The following is a 22,779-nucleotide window of genomic DNA, read 5'->3' as shown; positions in this document are numbered from 1 at the left end:
CCACTGCCAAAGGGAAGGGATTGAAGCTCCAAGACTTTTCCCCCCTATCTTCTTGAGTGGAGGGGCCGTGGCCGGGTCCCAGCCTGGGGCTAGCACACTGAGGCCAGGAGAAGGGGATCTTTAAACCCCACAGCATAGCCCACATGAGACCCCAGCCCAGATCTGCCTGGGCAGGAGGGCAGCACCAGCCAGGCTTCTGCTCCCTCCCCCCACTCCCTGTTTGCAGGGGGAGGAAAGAAGTTGCTGCCAGGGGCATGGGATGGGGCAGGAGACTGTCCCCCAAGGCAAACCCTAGCTGGGGTCTGGGGCCAGGTCCTCTCTAACGCCAGCCCTCAGCTAGTGCTTGCCTGGGGGGCAGTCCCTCTTGGGCTGTTGTCCCCCGCCCTCCCTGCTGGAGCAGAGGGTATGGCCACATGCCAACCCAGGGCCAGTACACTGAGCAGTGAAAGGGGGTTTAATCACCACCCCCCCAGGCCTTGACCCCAGCTGGGGCTTGCCCAGGGGGGTCCCTCCCAAGTTTCCCCCTCAACCCCGTGCAGGCCTGGGTTTGACTTTGTGCCCAGCTCAGGCTGCATACTTAGCTTGAATTGTGGTCAAGACCTGCACCCAGTGAAAGGAGCAGATGGAAAAATATTGTCCCTGACTTACAACAAATCAGGAAGTTGGCTAACTAAATTGAATAAATATAACGTGGGCAAAAGAGGAACAGTAAGAACAAAACCTACTCCTTTAATCTCTACTTTTAGATTTTTGTTTTCCTTCTGTCTCACAGGAAAAAGTAGAGAAGACCTTTCAAAACTTCAATGTTTTCCCAAGTACTGATCTTTTCTTAAATCATGGCTTGAGTGTATACCATTATCTGGTTAAGAGAAAAGAGAATCAGGGCTGTGCGAAGCTTCGGTGATTCAGAGGAGAGTCGGCCCAATTCAGTGGCCGAACCTTAGAATCCGAATCAAATCAAGAGACCAATTAAAAGGCCACAATCAATTCAAAGCTCTCTGAGTCATTCAGAAAAGATTCTGAGAGCTTCAGCAATTCAGGAAGTCCCCACTCACCACAGCAGGGAGCCAGACCTAGACTCCATGTTGGTAAGTAGGGGGTGGGAAAGGGAGAGCTGGAGGAGCAGGGAGGGGACCATGTGAGGGACCCCAGCCAGGGCACATCCCCTGCCTGCTCTCTCAGTTCCCCTAAGCATCTCCCTGACTGGCGACCACTCTCACAGAGACCTCCTCCCGCATGGCTGCCCCATCCAGCCCCAGCTCCCAGCTCTTTAAAAAAAGAAGCCCCCACTCACTAGCTCCTGCCAGGCAGGGCTTTTTTAAGAGCTGGGGCTGGGGAGGGCAGGGCATCAATGGGGGGAGCTAGGAGAGTGGGCAGGGGTCAGGGGGCTCATGGTATATCCCCCCAAATGGCAGGGCGGAGTGGGGGGCAGCAGGGATCGCCTTATTCCCTCCTCCCCACCAGCAGCTGGTAAGTGCAGGCTTTTATTTTGCTTTAAAAAAAAAAAGAGACAGGAACTGGGAGAGCAAGTGGGGCAGCCACTGAGAGTAGGGGCGGGGCGGGGGGGGGGCTGATCTGGAGATTCAGCTGAGTCAGCGGTGGCCAAATCTCCAAATCAGATTTGGCCAAATCAATTCAGGACAGTGATTCGAATCACCAAACCGAATCGCTGTCCCCTGAATTGGCTGAGTCTGAATCTGAAGAAAATACTAGCTGCTTCACACAGGCCTAAACAGAATGTTGAGATAATCTTCCTTACATTTTACATCTGCATGCTTTGCATTTGTATAGCATCACTTGATGAACATCACTGAACCAATGGACCAACACACTCTTGTGGCAGGCAAATGTTGTTATTCTCATGCTGAACTTAAGGGCACAGAAAGCTAAATGGCTTAAATCAGGGGCTCACAGCCTGTTAATGTCCCAGTTCTCAAAACTATGAATTAGCATCTAGAGCTGCATGCCTCCTCAGGGATGGAAAGTTCCTGTAAAGTAGCAAAGGTAGAGGAGTTTAGCTAGACAGAAGGCAATTTAAATAGCCAGAAAGGAATGCAATCTGATTATTAGTTTAAATCTTATGAAAGATCTCATGCCATCTCCACTTAAGTACAAATTGTTGAACCCTCAGTTGAACCATCGCTTCTAAAAGAATACAGTTCCATGCCATCTAATCTCATGCAGGGACATGCAGTTACTGATGAAATTAGATGGAAAGATTAGCGAATACTAAGGCCACATAGAGACATTCAGTTTTTCCTGAGAGAGTTGCTGCTCTCCAAATAGAAAGGGAGAGTGTACAGATGTTCAGGATTTTTCTCCCAGGGCAAAAATGGCTGCTCCAGGGGAAAAATAACTTGAGAACAACAAGGGGGGGGGGGAAATCACTCCAGAGTTTTTCCTGGGGGAGAGGGCAAATATCTGTTGATGACAGAAGCCATAGAACAGTTCTCCAGCTTCCTACTTTGCTTCCCCCAATCCTGGGAAGACAGTATGCCATTTGCTGGACTCTATTGTTCTGGGAAAGCAGAACATGCACCCTTCACAATTCCCACATTGTTTTGCAGGGAGACACAGGATAATCCTGAGCAGTCTGGGTCAGCCAATTGGAGCTGGCTGTGAAGCATCAATACTACAAGCTCTCTGCTCTTCAGGGGCTTGGCTTATGAAGAGCAGAGAGCTTGTAGCATTGTCTATTCAGGTGTCTCTGGGTAAGCTTTTCTAACAGGAAAACAAATCCAGGAGAATTCTCCCAAATAATTTGAACATCTTTACACAGCCTAAGTCACCAGAACTTGAAGTTGTGACAAAAACTGACCTGGTCTGGATCTAGTTAGTTTGTGAGGTGAGAGTATAAGGGTTGATGAGAAAGCTTGAAAGTTCGTCATTCAAAAAATCAGTTTGCATTGACCATGAAAATTTCTGATGCTGGTGTGAAACTCTTGGGTTATATGTCTCACAAGATCAGGCTTCTTTGCTCACTTTCTATTATCATGTACTTTAAGTCTGGTTATGGCAGTGATTCTCATCCACAGTGCCAGGGCCATCCTGTGGTGTCACCCGATCCTTTCAAGGGTGCAGTGAGGTGTGAGAAGATAAGCAAAGAAGATAAACCAGACTCAGGCTTGACACTGACTAGACAATCCCCCAACCCTACTGCCCAGCCCCTGTGTAAAAATGTAAGCACTGTAGTATATAAATACTATGCAATACGAGCACACATCTACATGCACATGCCCTTACTGCACAGTAAATATGGTGATTTATGCCAACTTGAGCATAAATTTGATACCTGCATGATGCCTAATTAGTTACTGTGCAGTAACTCACATACAGACATCTTACTGAGCAATAACACTGTGTATGGACAGATCTGTGCCTGTACTGTGCAGTAATTAGTTACTGTGCAATAAATGCACATGTGTAAACATGCCCACAGAGTAGCTTTCATTATAGTGCTAATAGGATAAAATCAATCCCTTGATACATGAGTGATACTTGTCTGTGCATCATATCAGTAATTATTTGGATTTCATTGCAAATTAACTTTTTTAAACAGCCAAAAATTCCTTCTATATCCCATCTTTGATATAAAGTGCATTAATGCTGTGTGTGGACTGACTTAGGACTCAAGTTTGTCCCAAGTCAGTCCACACACAGCATTAATGCACTTTAATGCCTGCATGTGTAAACACCGGCCTATCCCTGCTTACTGCATGGTAACTTACTGCACAGTAAATTTAAAGTGGCATAAATGCATGAGTAGACACATCCTGTAGCATTACCAAACATACTGATGGATTTCTATTATTTTAGAAAAATATTTGGAGAAATGTAAAGGAATAGTACTGTTAATAGAACAGGAGATCTTTCTGTAGAGGCGAAGTGTAAATGTCACTTTATCTAGATCCCCAATAAAACTATATATTCCAGACAGGTCTTTTACCCATAAGAGCTTAAAATAAAGATAGCTTTCTTTTACTTCAATTTTGTGCAAGTACAAGTCAGTGAGGTTTTTTGTTTTGTTCTGGGGTTTTTTTTTAGATTTTACATGCACTTTTCAGGAAGGAACCGCCTTTCCAAAAGGCATGAAATATAGAAACTTAACCTGTAACAGTAATATTTTCCAGAATTTTTTTTCTAGATTTGAACATTCATTCTTTAGTATGATATTCAAACACTAAGTCAACTTGAGCACACTATACAAAGTGGAAATGGATGAGTTTGGCTGATACGGTTTATTTATTTATTTTTTGTTTACAGTTTAGTGTACCTGGAGGTAGCTGCAAAATTAATGGAGCTTTTTCCCAATGGCTTAAAAGAATAGTAATTTATGAGTGTTAAGACAGAACACTGAAACAAAAATGAGAATTACAAAATAGCTGTTTAAAGTTAAATCCTTGTTATGTAAAATAAAACAAAAAAAAAATCACAACAGATTATCTGATGATTGTCAATACAACATAGTGCAGTTTTTCCAGTTGCTTTTTTTTAATATTAGCAAAGCAGTACAGAGGAGAACATGGAAAAGGAATAACTTTGTAAAAGTCAGAAACAAATTAACTGGAAAGCAAGTAGAAGTTTCTGAGATAAACAATAGCTACTCAATTAATATTATTTCCTATAAATTTCAGATGCTATCAAAAATCAAGCTTGAGGTGATGATAGAAATACTGATCCTGCAATTTTCAACCTATGGATAGACTGCTGTGCCTTCACAGTGAAACTAGTAGGTTCTGGATTATGGTAGTTTCATTTTGAATTAAAGCAGATGTAATATTTCCATACTCAAGACTTCTGCTTTCCCTGCTTCTTTTAAATATAGATAGCTGCCTCACTTGCAGAACTGCTAAATTTAGTCTCTTCACTAGGTAAGTTTGTAGGAGCAAAAGCTCTTAATAAATCACCAGGTTGTAATAATTTCAGAACTAAATCAGAAGAAATGCTTATTTGGTCCACTCAACAGAGAAGAGCTTACTTATATAGATCATGTGAAAAAAGTTGCTAAATCAGAGAACTTAGCTATGGCTTGTTACCAAATTAATTATTTGGCAACAGATTTCCATAGGATGTTAAATTTGCATATGTGCCAGGGGGTGAGGAGTGATACAAATCACACATGCAACAATTCACACAGCAATGAAGTAAAACAAGTTTAAAATAAAGCCTATAAAAATGGCAAGCTACATGTTTCCAAGCTCAGTTGCAGGGCTGATACTTCCTGCACATATTGCTGTAGTGTCATGAATATGCACTAAACAGCAGGTCCAAAAATATATCAGCTTGCAGCCTGTAAGTTTGAACTCTTCCTGAAGTCAGAGCTCAGTCCTGTCAGCTGCAGAGCATTTTGCGACTCATTCATATTAAGTATCTGCTCAAGCACCCTGTTGAGCAGGCCAAGAGTGTTCTGCATTAGGCAGGCTGGGCCCTGTTTTAGGAAAGAAAGTTGCAAAGTAAAAATCGAAATTCTTACTGATCCCTATTAATGGCATAAGGCTTCATAGGCAAAAGGTCACTATAATCTCAGGGCCAAGTCTTACTCATCACAGAGAAGTGATGGTTCCTTTGATGTTAATAAAGAGGATTTAGATTTTATCGTCTAATGCTGCAAGATACCCTAATTTGTAGAATCCATATGGTAAAATTTATACTGACTTTAAAATTGGACCATATTTTCTGCCTTGAGAGCTGTAAATCTACTCTCTAATGCATAAAAGGTATTAGGTTTTTTTTTTTAGTTAAAACGATATAATACTTAATATAAATTTATGAACTTTACATATGAAACTGATCTATAAAAAATGTTTGAAACTTTACAAAATGGTACTGGAGTAGTCAATGGAAAGGTCTAGTTTAAAATATTTACATTCTTTACACAATTTCCCCCTACTTACAATTATTAAATAATTCCCTGCATGCTGGTTTCCTCAATTATATGAAAAAAAATCTTTTAAACTATAAAATAATTTGCATAAATTTTCAAATGGCTCTTCTTTTATCTTTCCTAATTTTAATCAGTATATTAATCACATTCCCAATGTGATATTTCATTCCAATTATAAATGTTTTCAGTAGCAGGTACACACCCCTATTTCAAGAAGTTTTATCATCCTGTTTTGTATGTTACACAATGAAGATTTAATAAAATGGCACAACATGAATAGTAATGTAGAATTTCTTAGATCTTATGTCTCTATAACCATTAGGTTTCTGAAATCTGCAGTTTAACCTAATCATCTCTTACTTTCATAGAATCACTCATTCAATTTAGTTTTAGCTTTTTGTGTCATCTTCTTTTGAGAATTTATATCCTGAAGGTGCTTCATAGAGACTCTCTCCATCTGTACTGAAATCATCATCTTCATCAAAATCAGTTAGTATTTTACTTGGTGATTTCTTCCGCCTACTAAAAAAAAAAAGATATGGGCACCTATCAATGCAATAATACTGTATAAAACTTACATAGATCTTGTAAGAATAACACAATAGCAGTGAATGCGCATGCATGTGATTAGAGCCTCTGTTTCCTGAGGAAGTCAAAGACTTCTAAATTACCTAGGATAGGAGTTTCAAAGTAATCTTAAATTTCTAAACTAACACCTGTATGTTTTGTATAAAGATACAATTTGAAAAAGAAAAAACAAACATGGGGTGCAGTAAAACCCATGAAATAAATGCATTTACCACATATCTCTGCACCTTTACCCATCTTAATTGTATGCTAATCTACTGCAGATGGCATTTTTATTCAAACATCAAAAGCCTTTAAAAACCTGTTTCAAATATCTGTTACTTTACAAACATTCAGAAATGCTCCCTCTCTTCTCCTGCATGGCACCTAGGCAAGGTTCAGCCCTGCACTTCAAAGAGATTTTCAATGCATAAAAAAAGTCATGACCATAATAGATTTTTATTTTAATTTCTTGGTAGAGCAGTGTCTGAAACTTTACCTTTGGAAAAGGGAGAGTTCCAGTTCCCCAAAGGAATGCAGCATTTGCTTTTCAACTCAAAGGCCCTCAGATAATGGATTGAAGTATAATGAAATTTACTCAACTAGATGACCTGAACATAAGGCCCCCAATAATTAGATTGGATATATGGAAAGATTATAAATTTACCACCGTCATCCCCCTCCAGTCCTTTTCCTGTCTCCTTACCATCAGACCCTGCTTTCTCTGAGCATTTGGAAGTATGGGGCACATTTGAAAGCACTTACCTTGGAATAAACTTAATTTACAATATAGTCAAATTACTGCAGGTATCCATAGATTTAGCTCATCCAGAATTGATGCATGTTACCTTTTTTGAAACGATTGCAAGTTTTAGCACAGGTACACCAGAAACATGCTTTTAAGCACTACATTTGTACCTACTTCTATATTAGTCTAAAGCCAAAAGGCTTATGGCTTATCATATAGTTCAGGGGTTGTAAACTGGAGGTATGTCTGGGTGTATGCTCCCCACCTGATTGTCAATTGGCCACTGGGGGACTCCCCACTTCCTGATCGGCTGCCAGGGGTACACCAACCAAGAGGTTGAAACCCCCCAATTACAGTTCATTGGACTGGGCCCCAGCAGAGTCAACAGCATATTAAGCTATGATGACCCCACAGCTTAGCATTGCTCAGTATGTGTGTATACTCTATATACCAGGGGTGGGCAATTATTTCGGGTGGAGGGCCCCATACTGAGTTTTGGCAAGCCATTGAGGACTGCATGACAGGTATCCAGGGGCAGATAAATATTAATTTTCTAAATTTTTTAGGGGCCCCACTGGCCAGATAGGCTGCAGGGCTGGCAGGCTGCACTTGGCCCATGGGCTGCATTTTGCCCATCCCTGCTATATACCCTCCACCCCACCACAAATGGTCTCATATATTAAATTAGCACCCCTCCCCACACACTTGATTTGAACCAGGTGTTCTTGTCACAAGTCCTGGGATCCTCCAAAAAATTATATACAGATGAGGTCCAGGGCTAACTGGTCCACCTCCACCTTCTGGAGGGCAGGGCCACATTAATCCTATGCAACAGACTATGGGAGAGGGTAACAGAGGGATTCTGGGTGAACTGTCTGGGGCCCCATTTTGTGATGTTTGCCAGACATTTAAGGTTGGTGAAGAAACAGGAATCATTGGAAATTGGGGAGGAAAGGCATAGCTCAGCTATGGGAGTGAAGAGGAAGTCAAATGTAGTCAATGTAGTGGCTCACTATGATTTGAAACAGAGTCAGCACTGAGGCAGAGTGCATGCAGTGGGCACTAATTTGGATGGGTTGCACTAGGCTATCCTTGTGATAGGTCCCCATGGCAGACATCACATGGAAGAGAGGGGACTAGCATAGATGGTTCAGAGGTGAGCCCTCTGAAGACAACACTGATAATGACAATGGAAATGACTAATACAACAATGAGTGAAAGGACTGGGCAAACAGGCAGGGGAACTGGGAAGGGGGAGGAAGAAAGGAGAGAGAAGGTATGGAAAAGGGCACTGAGGTAGTCCTTTGCATAACTGTGATGGTTAAAGGGGACAGTGATGGGTATGTGGGTGAATGGGAATGCAAGCACAGTTTTTGTAACAGGAATAAGAATGATGCAACTATAAAGGTATATTTTGGACTGTCAAGAGAACCACAGCAGTCATCAGACAGGTTGGTAGAGGTATAGTTATATATATATTTCCAAAAAAAGAGAACCCAGCATCTCAGTCTTTTGGCAAAGACCAAATGTAGCATTTTGGGCATCAATGGGAAGGTGCCAGGATTGGTTCCAGCCCTCCCAGTGTAAGCTTGCAAGCCTCTAGGCCTGGTGTCAGTTCCCTGCAGAGGGAACATCTGCCCATTTTTTTTTAAGGGCCACACACACACACACACACACAAAGTTCTCATCAGCATGCTTGCTTCATATAGTCATGCTCTGTATTGGCTCCATTTAATCAACTCCATGGCTGGTTTCCATTGCTGAGCACATGCTGCTTTTGCCATGCATGACAGACAATGCATAGACAAAATACAATGATGGAAAATGTATTTAATGAGGTTTACTTGTATGTTATTATAAGATGGGAGGGTAGGTGGGGGAAAGAAACTTGTCTTGTGTTTGAGGGAATACAGTATTTTTATTCCTGCAATTGTCAAGTTATCTATGTCAGGTTATCAAGTCTCCTATGTTTTGCTGAGCCATGGCCAGTTAAGGATCAGGATAAGGTTCCCCAAGTGACCAGGGAGCAAGCGAGCAAACAGGGACAGCAAAAAAAGCAGTTTACCCACAGTTTTCAAGTTAGGTCAGTTTGCTGCACCCCTGTCCGAAGAAGAGCCTTTAACACTAGCTCTTTCTTTAATTAAGAGCAACTAACCTACATATATTTAGTGTAAGTAATTAAAACTCAGCAGTCAGACCAATACTTAAGGTTATTTAACTAGAATCTAGAGCAAGGGAGAATTTGCTAAGGAGTTTGGCTGGAAAGTCTCACCTTCCTTCACTTTAAGATTGGTGAGAGGAAGTAGGTTAGTAGGGAAAAGGGAACCTTTTGGGACCAAGGAGCAGTGAACACACTAACTTACGGGGGAGTTTGCTAAGGAAGGCTTGCTTAGAAAAAGGGGCAGGAAGAGAGAGACGGCAGATAAAAAGACTTAAAGAAATGGCTGGAGCACATTGCAGTGCCAGAGCCATTGTCACTGCCAGCTCTATTTTTGCTTGCACCTGTGAGGTGTCTGTCCCAGCAGGATTGCTCACCATTGAGGCTTCCACTCGGGTCCTGGTCTGGTGCTGTGGAGACTGTGTCTTACAGGTTCCTTCCAGTGAGAGCCAGGTGGGGGAGTGTCTGAGATGCAAGTGGTACCTCCTGGTGGTGTCCCTCAGGAAGCAGGTAAGAGAGCTACAGAAGGAGGTGGCAAGGCTCTGAAGCATCCTCCACCATGAGTACTTCATCAATTCAATGCTGGAAGAGACCTCTAGGACTGCAGTGGAAGGACTGCTAGAGGCAGGGCTAGACAAGGAAAAGTCCTTGGAAAAATCATAAAGCAGGTCCTCAAGAAATCCATTTCTAAGCATGTGGAGGAAAAGAAGGGGATTAGGAACAGTCAGCATGAATTCACCAGGGGCAAGTCATGCCTGACCAACCTTATCGCCTTCTATGATGAGATAACTGGCTCTGTGGATGGAGGAAGAGCAGGAGACATGATGTACCTTGACTTTAGCAAGCTTCTGATATGGTCTCCCACAACTTTCTCACAAGCAAACTAAGGAAGTATGATTTAGATGATGGACTGTAAGGTGGATAGAAATCTGGCTGAATCATCTGGTTCAGATGGTAGTAGTCAATGGCTTGATGTCTAGGTGTCATTCAGTATCAACTGGAGTGCACAAAGGATCAGTAGTGGGGCTGGTTTTGTTCAAGATCTTCATCAACGATCTAGAAGATGGGATGGTGTGCACTCCAAGCAAGTTTGCAGATGACACCAAGCTGGGGGAGAAGTGAATAAATTGGAGGGTAGGGGTAGGATTCAGAAAGACCTCAACAAATTGGAGGATTGGAACAAAAGAAATCTCCTGAGGTTCAATAAGGACAAGTGCAAAGTCCTGCACTTAGGATGGAACAATGCCATGCACCAGTGCAGGCTGGGGACTGACTGGCTGCGCAGCAGCTTTGCAGAAAAGGACTCAGGGGTTACAGTGGACAATAAGCTGAATATGAGCCAATGGTGTGCCCTTGTTGTGAAGAAGGCTAACGGTATACTGGGCTGCATTAGTAGCAGTGTTGCTAGCGGAGTGAGGCACTATTATTCCCCTCTATTCGGCAGTGGTGAGGCAACATCTGGAGTACATGTTAAGTTTTGGGCCCCTCGGAACAGAAAGGATGTAGACAAATTGGAGAGAGTCCAGAAGAAATGATTGGGGAGCATGGGCCCATGACTTATGAGGAGAGGCTGAGGGGGCATTTAGTCTGAAGAAGTGAAGACTGAGGGGGATTTAATACCAGCCATCAACTACCTGAAGTGTGGTTACAAAGAGGATGGAGCTAGATTGTTTTCAGTGGTGGCAGAAAGCAGACAAAGGAGCAATGGTCTGAAGTTGAAGCAAGGGAAGTTTAGGTTAGATATTAGGAAGAACGTTCTCACTAGGAGGGTAGTGAAGCACTGGAACAGGCTGGAACCCAGAGAGGCGGTGGAATCTTCATCCTTGGAGGCTTTTAAGACCCAGCTAGACAAAGCCTTGGCTGGGATGATACAATTGGGGATCATCCTGCTTTGAGCAGGGGGTTGGACTAGATGACCTCCCATGGTCCCTTACATTTCTAATTTTCTATGATTTTATGATTGTAATGAAGACACTAGACATCTCAATTAGAGGATAATGAAGAGTGACCACTACCATTTGAAAAAAATGCTTAAAACATGTCTAAAATCATTTCCTTATGACAAATACAGAATACTGGAAGGGGTATGTGGGATGATCAGCACTGCTAAGTTTTTCAGCCAGCCCTCATTCATGCTGTTAATTCTATAACATGCTATCATTCATCTACACGCACACACACGCACAATATTTGTATTATCGTTATACCACGTATGTACTAAGTTTACCAGAGGAAGCATACAAAATTGATCTCATTCTAAATTTCTCTTGATATGACCATATTGTTCTGATTATAATATCCTGCACATGAGTTGATCCCACATCTTTGGGTAAAATTTTAAGACAAAACGGTGTTTACCTTGAATATAAATTAACTATAGATAAGGACCTGGGGCTGCTATTGCCTTTACAAGTTGCAAGAGAGGATTGAATAACCAAAAGGCCCCAATGGGTTAAATTTAGTGTAGTTAAATACACTAAAACAATTACAAATAAATCATAGGATCATAGACAAGTAGGGCTGGAAGGAACCTCCAGAGATCCTCTAGTCCAACCCCCTGCCTGAAGCAGAATAATCCCTGTCTAAATCATCCTATACAAGCTGGGGAACCATGGCAGCCAATGTCCTGCTTCTGTAAAATGTTGTCAACACATGCTCAAGGGATCCCAGGTAGAGGGCCATGGCCCCCACTACAGAGGAAGGCAAAAACCCCCAAAGGCTGTACCAATCTGACCATGGGGTAAAATTCCTTCCTGACTCCAATAAACAAATAAATAAATGGCAGCATCCTCTGCCCCAGAGATCATTTTCCTAGGCCACCCCATGTTGTCTCCAGCATAAAATTTCATTCATGCCTCTGTATTCAGCTCTCCTCAGTTTCCCATCAGCTCACCGGTCTTCTGGTTCTGTGGCTCCAGTTGTGACCTATTTCATGGCCTGCCCCAGAGTGAGTTGGGGATCCAATGCTTCCTAACACCACTCAGACATCCAGAAGCCTCAATTTGACACAGGGTTCTCAGGGCTTCTTAGTTCCTATCTTTTTGTTGATGGATTAATTCCTGCTTACCTCCCCCAAGTGGAGCAGACCATGGAGATCCCTGGGAACTGTGGAATGAGGTAATGTGCATCACCTAACCATCGTAGCCCAAGCTGAGCCTGTCACTATGACAAAACAGATGACCCTATGTATCAACATTAAGGCTCAGCCATTGGAGCTGCCACACAGGGTCATCTGTTCTATCAAAGTGCCAGCAGAACTGATGATCTTGAGTGGTATCCTTAAGGGCCACAATGGTTGGGGCCACCAGGGTCATGTGCTCTACAGACTAATACCGACTGTTCCAATTATAGGCTGAGACCTCCAGTCAAGTGAGATTTTAATGGTTCTTTTAGAGGGAAAAATGTTGCCTTATAATCAGAACAAGATAGTAAATGTTTTTCAAGTCCAGGTAGGAGAAACACCAGAATGCCACTCTCCAAAAAACAGCTGAAGTGAAAAACCACTTTTAAAACTAAACACAAGAATAAATCCCTCCTCTACCATGAGTAAGTTCACTTCTGAAGTGAAAATACAGCAGCCACTTCCATTTTCTTACAGTACAAGTCTGCCCCCTACTCCAACAGCTCTACTTGGCTCAGAGACTCAGGAAAACTGGGAGGTAAGGGAGGCAGATGCAGTGCCTGGAAAGGGAACAGGGGAGTTCACAGACAAGAAGTCCTGCTGCAGAGTAGCTTCCAGTTCTGCTCCTGAAGCAACTTCTCCCTATGACGCATCCTATGTTATCAGTGAAGAGTCCCAGCCTACTGGACTGGAGCAGAAGAGATGAGCGCTGGTAGTTGTTTTTTAAATACGCACATGGTTTTGAGAATAAACACACATATGGAACTAACGTGTACCAGGATCCTACAACACAATTTAAAACTAAATCTGACAATGAAAAAGATCACTCACATGTTAAATGTGTGCGAGTCAAGGAAAGCATGTAGGGAGTCAAGAACAAAATGGCTTTCAATGGAAAAGTAAATAGGCCTTTAATTTTTTCATTGCCATTTAATTTTCCTCTAGCATGAGTATTCTGTGAGTATCACACTGATGCATAACAATTAGTGAAGTAGGGCTTCCTTGCATTTTAGGGACCTGCTTGTCTTAAAGTCCCACCTTAATTCCTTCTTCATAGCAGTAAGCTGTCCTTGTAATTGATCATTCATGTCTACTTGCTCTTCTAATTCCCTCTGAAGCTTTTTCTTGGCACTTTCCAGTCGGTCTATTTCTTCTTCAGCTTCCTCAACCTGACGTTTCATTGCTTTCAAACGCAAACTCAGCTGAAATATTTAAGCAGCAACAGATTAGAGTAATATTTTGATAAAGTAATGTTATTCTTTCGGCATCCATGTGTCAGGGAATGAAGTCACAGCTTTGCCAAAGTCAGGACATTTCCAGAGCTGTGCTTAAGCAATATTTGAGGGGCCAAAACATTAGTCTTTGGAAACAGTCAGGTGATGAGAAATGTATTATCAAAGCAGTTTAAAAAAATTATTCTAAAAAACAAAGATGTGAAGGTTGCTGACCCAGTAGACACTGGAAAACATCACCTCCTTGTTCACTAAGCAGAGTACAGATTATCTGAGTTATGTCACTGAAATGTGTCATAAGAAATCCATAAGGAAGTCACATGACATGGTAATGTACATTACTTCTGCAAATTAGAGCATATCCATTCTTTCAGAAACATGACCGCATTCTTTGTAGGAATTTTTTTTTTTTTAAATGACAGGATGAAATATGCTTAATTAAGTTAAAAACATTTAGAGCCCTGTTTAGAGCAGTGTACTTGTAGAGCATTCAGCTCTATATAAAACACCTTAATTTTCACTAGAGCCTTAGGAGAAACCCAAGACTTCTTTGTTTCCCCCACATATTTCTACCAGATTCAGGGACACATTGGGATTGGGAATAAGAGACTCTTCCAAAATTGGAGCTCATTAAAAATAAAATAAATCAGCATTTACCTGCATTCTATGTAATCCATGCTGATTCATATTAACAGAGATAACATTAGAGACAGTTAACATAGGGGACTGACTGTCAAGTTTGCCTGTGTGCAGGTTCAGACAGGGAAACTGTAATTGGGTAGAGAGGGGAGTCAGGGTTCTCAAGTTCAGGAGTGTTATTTGGGAAATCCTATTGCTGTTGTTTTTTTAATTTATCGTAAACAACTCTGAGTCTTCTGGATAGGGCAGAATATACATCCAAGTAATAACAATAACAATAAAATAAATATAACTTCTTCCCTCTACCTGGTCCTTCTGGTCAGTCAGCGAGAGATGTTCATCATCAACTTGCAGCACTAACTCCTTCACTTTCCTTTCAAGTCTGCGATTGCTGAGCTGCAGATTAGCCCGATCCCTAAAAAGTATCCAGATACACACAAATGGTAGCTGGGATCATTCCAGATCCTTCTGAGCCTGTTCTTGTGATATTAATACCAGTGGCATCTACTTCGATGTACTGAGACAGTGCAACAGACTAAAGTTTTGTTCAGAAGCAAGAAACACTCAGGAAAATACATATTTATTTTTCCCCAGAGTGACATTCAGAAAGTTGAAAAGGTATGAAACACTTCTGACTGCAAATCAAACATGAAAGTAATCTGCAAACTGAAATGTTTTGTTATAGCTGGCATTCCTGTGACTGCTGCTGATAGTTGCACTTATTAAAACAAAAGATACCTTACACTGTCAGGTTGGCATCCCAGTGTAAGAGTTAATGCAATGATATCCAGTTTTATTTTGTATTGATTTAGCAATCAGAGACAGCATCAGAAATGTCTGCTTTAAAACCAAATTCATGTTACATAAATTCAGTACTTGTGAAAAGTTTTGAATTGAGTGGGCCTGAAAACTATGTACATAGTAACATGATGTACATGCATGCAGAACCTCCCTTTTGGTTCCTGTTTTACCTCTCTTCATTTTCAAGTCTCTCTTCTAGCTCCAGGATCCTCGCTTCCATCTGAACAACAAGCCCTTCTTTGCTGGACCGATAAGAGCCTTCAAGGTGAAGGATTCGGCTTTTCAAATCTTTGTTCTAGAATTAGAGCACACCTGGTTACTGCATATCAGCACATTAACAAACACAAGCACTACATTAATAATAAATGAATCCTCTTAAAGACACAGAGGTGGTAAGATGCTTTTATAGTTAAATAAGCAAAACATTTTTCAAGTAATAAACCAAAAAACCCCCAAAAAATCAGCCAGTAAAATATTTGTTGGGCTGGCTAGGCCAAAGCAAATCCAGCCTCTCTTGCTGGATTTCATTTAGTGACTTACTTTTTTTTTTTTTTAAAGAGATTTTCAACAAGATTAAGAATCTGAAATAGGTTGGTGTTGGAACTGTAGGCTTGAAGCCCCCAGAAACTTTATAAGCTTTGGCTGTATGAGGCCCTCCTCTATTCAGCATTCTGTAAATAGGTCAGTATTTTCTAAATCACATTACAGTTGAATTAATCTCTGCCAACAATTATTTTGTCTAAATACCTACACCCCACTCCCCTGTGGCTGACTTTTCTGTGATATCTATAACTACCATCATTATAGTCAGGAGTACGATAGCATTTCCATTCATAAATACATATTCAAAAAAAGGTGTATGATTTGGCCAGACAAGGTATAAATCATTCACACAGCACTTCTTTTCTTGTGACAGTAGGTCCGACAGACATTCAACATGGGATATAACAAGTTAATGTTGCACCAAACAGAAAGAAAATTAGATGATGTTTTGAATTCCCAAAATTCAAGATGCTTTGTGAAACATGTGAGCCAGAATCTAATGCAAACTTATCAGACTTGGTGTTTTGAGCGTACAATAAAAGACAAATATGACATATATCTCTGAAAAAGAACAAAAGAATATGAAGTGTACTTCATCTATTTATATCTTAAGTACTTGGAAGGACCAATATTGCTACACAGTATCTAGAAGCTTAATTATTATGCTGTATTCATGTCTGATCATCATATTCCAAAATAGACTCTATGTTCCATAAACTGTGAAGGTATCATATTAACTAACCCCAGGGAAAACAAAAAGATCCTCACTTTAATCCAAATGAGTCCATTTGTTTTCCATGAGGTTTTCTTTTCCCTTCCAGGAACCTCACATTTAAAAAGGAAATATTCAGCAACTGGACTGAAATCACTTGAGTTTCATTTTAAGTTTTCATGTTGTCACTAGAAACTCTTCATGGATTTATATAACCTCTCTCACTTTGACAAACCTTTACTCTTTCACATATGATACCATTGGGAAATATATGTCAGCATCAACATTCCAAAATAAAATTATGATTAGAAACTATGACTCTGCATATTGTTTAAGAGCTACAAAAATACGCTGAAGGACATATGATCCAAAACTCAAGCTCTTGGACACTGTTTGCATGAAAACATACAGGCAATATTCAGTTAGACATTTTGAAAACATATATCTTATTCTGCCAACCTAAGGCAGAGTTCTCTTGAAGAACTGCCTCTGTTATTGCAAACAGTTAAAAACAAATCAGCTGTGAAAAGTAGGGTAATGATCAGGGATCCTTGTTTTCTCTTTTTAAAAATCGCAATTCTCTGATAAAAAAAATATAGCAAGTTCTCTGATAAAAACCCCCAAATCTACAACTAAAATGAAACATTGATATCTATATATCTATATCTATAGATAGATATCTATAGATTATATATCTATATAGCTATAGCTATCTATATATCTATATTGATATGTTTACAATTTTAAAGCAATTTGGAAGCCCACCAGTGCCTCAATCACTATAATAAAATAAATTCTAAATACCTATAAATTTTGGTATTTGATTTTGGGTTTTTTATCCTGAAAAAAATCAGACCTTCCCCCTGCCCTCTTCACTCACCAGGCTGCAGGTTCAGGCCCCTCACTCCCAAGCTACAGCTCCCTAGCCCTATTTGTGCCTGTCACTCCCCAACCACAGCCTTCCCCCCCACTCCTGCTGGTGCCCCTTGCTCCCCCCCACAGCCCCGCTGGTGCCCCTTACCCCCCTGCCCCCCAGCCCTTCCGTAGGGGGTCCCCAGCTGCCAAGGCTATAAGGCCAGGGACCCAAGTTCACAGCAGCACCCGAGCCCCAGCTGCTGCCCACAGGAGGTGGTAGCTGCTGCAGTGGAGCAAAGCACAGAGTCTGGCTCCCCTTCCCCCTGCAGGTGGCACAGCTGGTGCGGAGCCTGTGGGGGTGGGCGGGATGCGGGTTGCCCACTGTGGGCTCAGGTCAGCTCCCCACTACTGTGCACACTCCTGGGGAGGGAATAGGGGGCACATGCAGCCCAGATATGTGTTCAGGGCACGTGCAGACTGGGGCACCTGCCCTGCTGCCCTCCCCCTGCTACACTCCCTGCCCTGCTGCCCTCCCCTAGGGCCTCTGCAGCCCAGTGGGTGGGACCCAGGCTGCCTGGTAGCCATTAGGGCTGTGTGAAGCTTTGGTCCTTATTCAATCTGGAGGAATTTCAGCCTGATTTGGTGGCCAAATCTCCAAATCCAAATCGAATTAGAGGACCCTTTAAGCTCTCTGAATTGAATCGGAACCCTCCAAATCAATTCAGAGAGATTCGGAAAGATTCAGATATTCAGATATACAGACAGCTTTAAATGTTTTTTCTACATACCTCTAGGTAGCAGGGATTTGTGAGTGCTGTGATGCTGGGGTGCATGGAGTATCCCACAGAAGCTCAGAGGGCTCCCCAGCATGCTCAGAAGCAGACCCAGAAGTAGACCAGAAGCCACCACTGCACCCCCCGGCTCACCAACAGGTGCCTTCTGGGTCTGGGGTATCTGGGGGTCCCCCATGGCCAGTCACCAAGCCAGGGGGGTATGGTGGGGGCCCCAGTGGACCTGCAAGTGGTCCATTTCTGGGTTTGCTGACGAGCACGTAGAGGGCCCCTCTGTGCTCCTAGGGGACACTCCATCCAGCTCAGCATCGCAGCGAACACAAGCCACAGTGGTACCTCAGGGTATTTAGAAAAAACTTTTAAAGCTGTGTCTATGGTTGAGTCACTGATTTTCTGAATCAGCATCGAATCTTCAGATTCAGATTAGGCTGAATCGAATCAGGGACAGTAATCCAAATCAACAAATCGAATCAATGTTCCAGATTCGGGCCAAATCCAAATCTGAACCAAATAGGGCCTGTTTTGCACACCCCTAGTAGCCATGCACATGTGTGAGTGCACACATGCACATGTCACCCCCTGCCTGACCACCCTCCTCCTGTTCCTCCCCCCCACCCCACCCAGCCCCTTGCAGGCTGAAACTCTGCCAGTCTGCAGGGAGCTCTTTGCAAAAATGGAAAATCTGTGTGTTTCACTGTTAAAATGAAAAAAATCAGTGTTTTTCTCAGGTAAAAGGGAAAAAAAAAATTGAAAACCTGGATCCATGGTAATGATAAAAATGGTTATACCTCCTCCTGCAGTGACCTAATTTCTCTGAAGTTATGAGACTGGCCTATAATGGGAGTATCTTCAGGGATATCAGCAGGTGGCAGACTTCCCTTTAAAGTTATTTCTGATTTGATGTCTAACAGAGTTTTAGAAAAGCATGTTGCTTTTCATGAATAAGAGGCCCTACAGTGGGACTAAAGGGAGTGTACAGAAGTTGCTTTTTTTGCTATTTAAAGTACTATATCATCACAATTGAACAGAATTACACAGCTTTACTGCACTTTAATACTGGGTACAGCACTTTAAATTAACCCTTGTTAAATGAGGTATTAAATTTGAAGCACTATATTTTATAGCACTTTAAATAACTTCTGGATGCTGGTCAAATTTCTGAGCAGTGGAGAAGTCCCAAAAGGCTGTGGAACACTCCTTGCCACCTAGCCTGGAAAGTGCAGGGAGGCTTAGCGGTCCCCCACCCCACCAAACATCGTACTTCTGTCATATTTAAGAGTCTATAACTTTATAGTACTATAAAAAGTGCTCTAAATTACAGTGCTGTAAAATGTGCAGAGCACTTCTGTACAGACCCAAAAGGTCCAGGGCACCTAGCAATATTAGGTGCATTATCTTTGGTGTTTGCATCTGTTTTTTATACTCTACCTGTTTAATAGGCAGTAAGGACTCGAGCAACATGGGTTCTATTCTTGGCTCTACCACTAACCTACTTTGGGAAAGACATTTCTCTCTGTACCTCAGTTTTCCGATCTCTTAAAAGAGGTATAATGATACTTTTATAAAATGTTTTGGGGTCTTTGGCTGAGAAGTGCTACAGGAAAGCTAGGCATTATCATCATCACCACCATCACAGTGTATTACCAAATATTTTTAATACACTTTCAACTATCTGATAAACATGTAGGCACCAGCAGTTTTCAATTTTACAGTCATGTTATTATTATTTGTTCTTTGCTTAAAATGTTTTTTCTTTTTAAATCTGATGAAGGTTTTATCAAAGGCATAACAAGTCAGCAGGGCACAGAGGCCAGCAGTGACACATGGAAGCAGTAGTGACATCTAGTTGCCAACATGCTGTCGGCATGATTGTGTGTCTGAAGTGACAACTATTAATTTGTTGCTCACTCCACCAAGCTGGCAGTTGCTCTAGTTGCCCTGCCTTAGTCATGCTACTAAGTTTTATATCTAATGTGGCTGACATGATTTTTAATAGCTTTTCCTTATTTAGTCTTAAAACCAGTCAATATCACTATAAGCTCACTTTCCTTATGCTAACAATTCTATAAAATTTTATATTTATTAGTTCCAAGAGATCCCAAAACCTACAGGCAGACTGTACACGTATAGGAATCCTGCACCTCTGAGATGAAAGCAGGAGCTGAATTATTGCACAGCACTGTACAATACACATGATCAGGACATGAAAGTGATGACAGCTCTATTCAGTTGAAAATGCAGGGAATATGGGAGAGGGAGAATGTATATACAGAGCTGAACAATGCAAATATATTTTTACTTTTATGACAGTGCCTTGGAATCTTTAATGACCACCGATGGTGAGAAATTTACTTTTTTGGCTCTTCAGAAGCCTGTTAGTATCTCCAAGCACATCACGTTGGGGTAGTACCAGCTAGTGAATCACCAGCACCACTTCCCTGTCTTGCATACTGCTTGCAGGCTCCCAATAAAAGCACTGATTCTGCTTAGCTAGATATGGGGAGACAATGGCAGAACTGCAGTTATTACCTGCCTTTCCAATGAAATCTTGTCACACTCCAAATCTTGTTTTGTAGCCCTTTCCTGAAGTAGCTCGTTCCTCATATGTTCAATCTATTTTAAAAAGAAAAGTAAGAGGTATTAAGCAAAAATTTAGCTGTTTTTTAATGAAACCAGAAGTGTGAAATTCATCATTCCATAAAGCTGAAGGCACATGCATAATACTAAATAATGTTAGCCCCTTGCAGACATTAAAAAACAATGGCACTTTACTTTAAACTCCGTGTGCCCCTGTGCCGAGCCCTGCGTATGCCCAGGAAAGGCTGTGCGTTAGTTGGACCTGGCTCTCCCAACATCTGTAATACTGATCAGGCACTTTTAGTGGGGTATTTTTGGTGCTTTTATCTAATAGCTGATTGAACCAGCTATTAGATAAAAGTGCCAAAAAGCCTCACTGAACTCCCCGATCTATTCAGATGCTATAGAGCTGGGTCAAAGTAATGTGCTGCTTATTCCAGTAAAGCATTTTTTTAATGTCTACAAGCAGCTGTTATGTATAATCCTGGACAAAAATTATTCCCTTTCAAAAAAATCACTGCCCATCTTTTTCTTGGTTATTTGTCAGAAAAGGATCTTCTGGATTGCTGAAGGTCACTGAACTTTTACTCCACTAAAACTGTAGGGGGTGGAGAGAAAAAGGTACATGGTGTGATTTACATCAACAGTGACATTAAATCTTAAACAACAACAAATAATAGTATATATTATTATACTATGTATTTTCCATGCTTCAAATGAAGAATTAACTAAAGAGGTACACTGCTCCTTAATTTGTTTTTATCTGAATATTTAATTTTACTGGAAAATTCCTTTGAAGATCAAAAAAGGACTGTAAATTTACCCTCAGAAGGAAGCCAAGTGACAGCTGTTACTGAACTACAATGAGGCATTGAAGCCCAAATTCTCCCCCTCTCCTGCTTCTACTGCAGCTACCGTCAAAATCTTTATAAATGCATTTGTAAGATATTGTTACTTCAGTATTTATGCTATTATCGACACAGCTGTTACTGTCAGCAGTATCATACAGGAAATACAGCAAAGATCATGGTAATGTTGATTTCTGTACTTACAAAAATATCTGTGAAGGTTTCAGTGACTACCACTACATGTCCTTCATTACCATAGTTATATATTAACTCAGGTTGAGTAAACAAGCAAACTTTCAGTTCAAATAAATCTGTGATATATAAGTTATCTTACAAAAACCTTCAGACACCCAGCAGCTAATTATTACATAAAAATATAAAACAATGCTGGGAATGTGAAAGTTAAACAAGTAGAGCACATAATTTTTTATTTTGGGTCTCTTTCACCACATTATAACCTTAAAAACCAAATCTTTAACTAATCACATGTTGAAAAGAGGTTGTGTAAACTGTTCCAGTAACTTTTATATGGTTTCAGCCACCAGGAGTAATGCATGCAGTTGCAAGTCTTTTGTCCAAGTGGGATTTTCAACACTGACACAAGACATTCTTAAACAAAATTCATATCAATTACTGGACTTAAAGTGTATAAGCACCTGACTGCTCTGGATATAATTGTTGCAGAGAGGCCTGGAAGCATAATAATATCACCACAGTTCGTTTTTTTCTTCCTCTAAGCACAGTAATTAAACATTTGCCGAGTTATCATTTAATGAAAGATCATTATAATACTTTACTCTTGTATGCTTTATGAAGAGGTCTTTAAGGAAGACATTATCAGGCAAAAACAAGTTCAGGATGTCATGAGTATCTAGTTAATTAGAGGTTCCAAAAACATCCTCCACCTGCCTTTAGGAGCCATCTGAATCCCCTCCCACAAGGATGAAGCTATGGAATGAGCAGTAGAACTTCATTTTGATACACGAATGTGTATGGTTGTTATACATGCCAGTGATCCTAACCTTTAATGTTCTCCAGGTATGGGGATAGCAGAAAAACACACCTGAAGTCAGCATCATGCAGAAATTATTCTTTCTGCCAAAACTGCTTTGGTGTTGCAAACAGACACAGAAAAAATACAACAAAATCTGAAGTAAAATAAATGACTAATTAAAAATGCAACTGCTAACTGAAAAAGGGATTTTGTTACTGATACAGACCTGCTTAATGAGCCATAAATGTGGTTCCATGCACTAAAACACTATTGCATTCTCACTGTGCTCAAAGATGTAACTAATATGCA

At 41.2% G+C, this 22,779-nt stretch overlaps 1 protein-coding gene across 5 annotated transcripts in view; it reads right to left on the bottom strand.

The window, feature by feature from the left end:
- Positions 1–4,223: 4,223 nt before the first annotated feature.
- CGNL1 (cingulin like 1) overlaps positions 4,224–22,779 on the bottom strand; it is a 157,385-nt gene continuing 138,829 nt past the window's right edge. For 4 of the 5 annotated variants that reach the window (XM_090029106.1, XM_090029104.1, XM_090029102.1 and 1 more), the window contains exons 15-19: positions 20,581–20,664; positions 15,321–15,445; positions 14,656–14,764; positions 13,517–13,680; positions 4,224–6,406 (exon numbers count right to left, since the gene is read on the bottom strand). In XM_090029106.1, the coding sequence (XP_089885232.1) occupies positions 6,274–6,406; positions 13,517–13,680; positions 14,656–14,764; positions 15,321–15,445; positions 20,581–20,664 (615 nt within the window). In that variant the 3' untranslated portion in view covers positions 4,224–6,273. The remainder of the gene's footprint in view (positions 6,407–13,516; positions 13,681–14,655; positions 14,765–15,320; positions 15,446–20,580; positions 20,665–22,779) is intronic. The other variant, XM_090029105.1, reaches the window with a different exon arrangement.

The sequence above is a fragment of the Crocodylus siamensis genome, chromosome 15 (genome assembly GCF_052110815.1).
Source record: "Crocodylus siamensis isolate JL-2025a chromosome 15, ASM5211081v1, whole genome shotgun sequence".
Classification (NCBI taxonomy): Eukaryota; Metazoa; Chordata; order Crocodylia; family Crocodylidae; genus Crocodylus; species Crocodylus siamensis.
The sequence above is the reverse complement of the archived record's forward strand: the minus strand, read 5'-3'. Positions and strand labels throughout refer to the sequence as shown.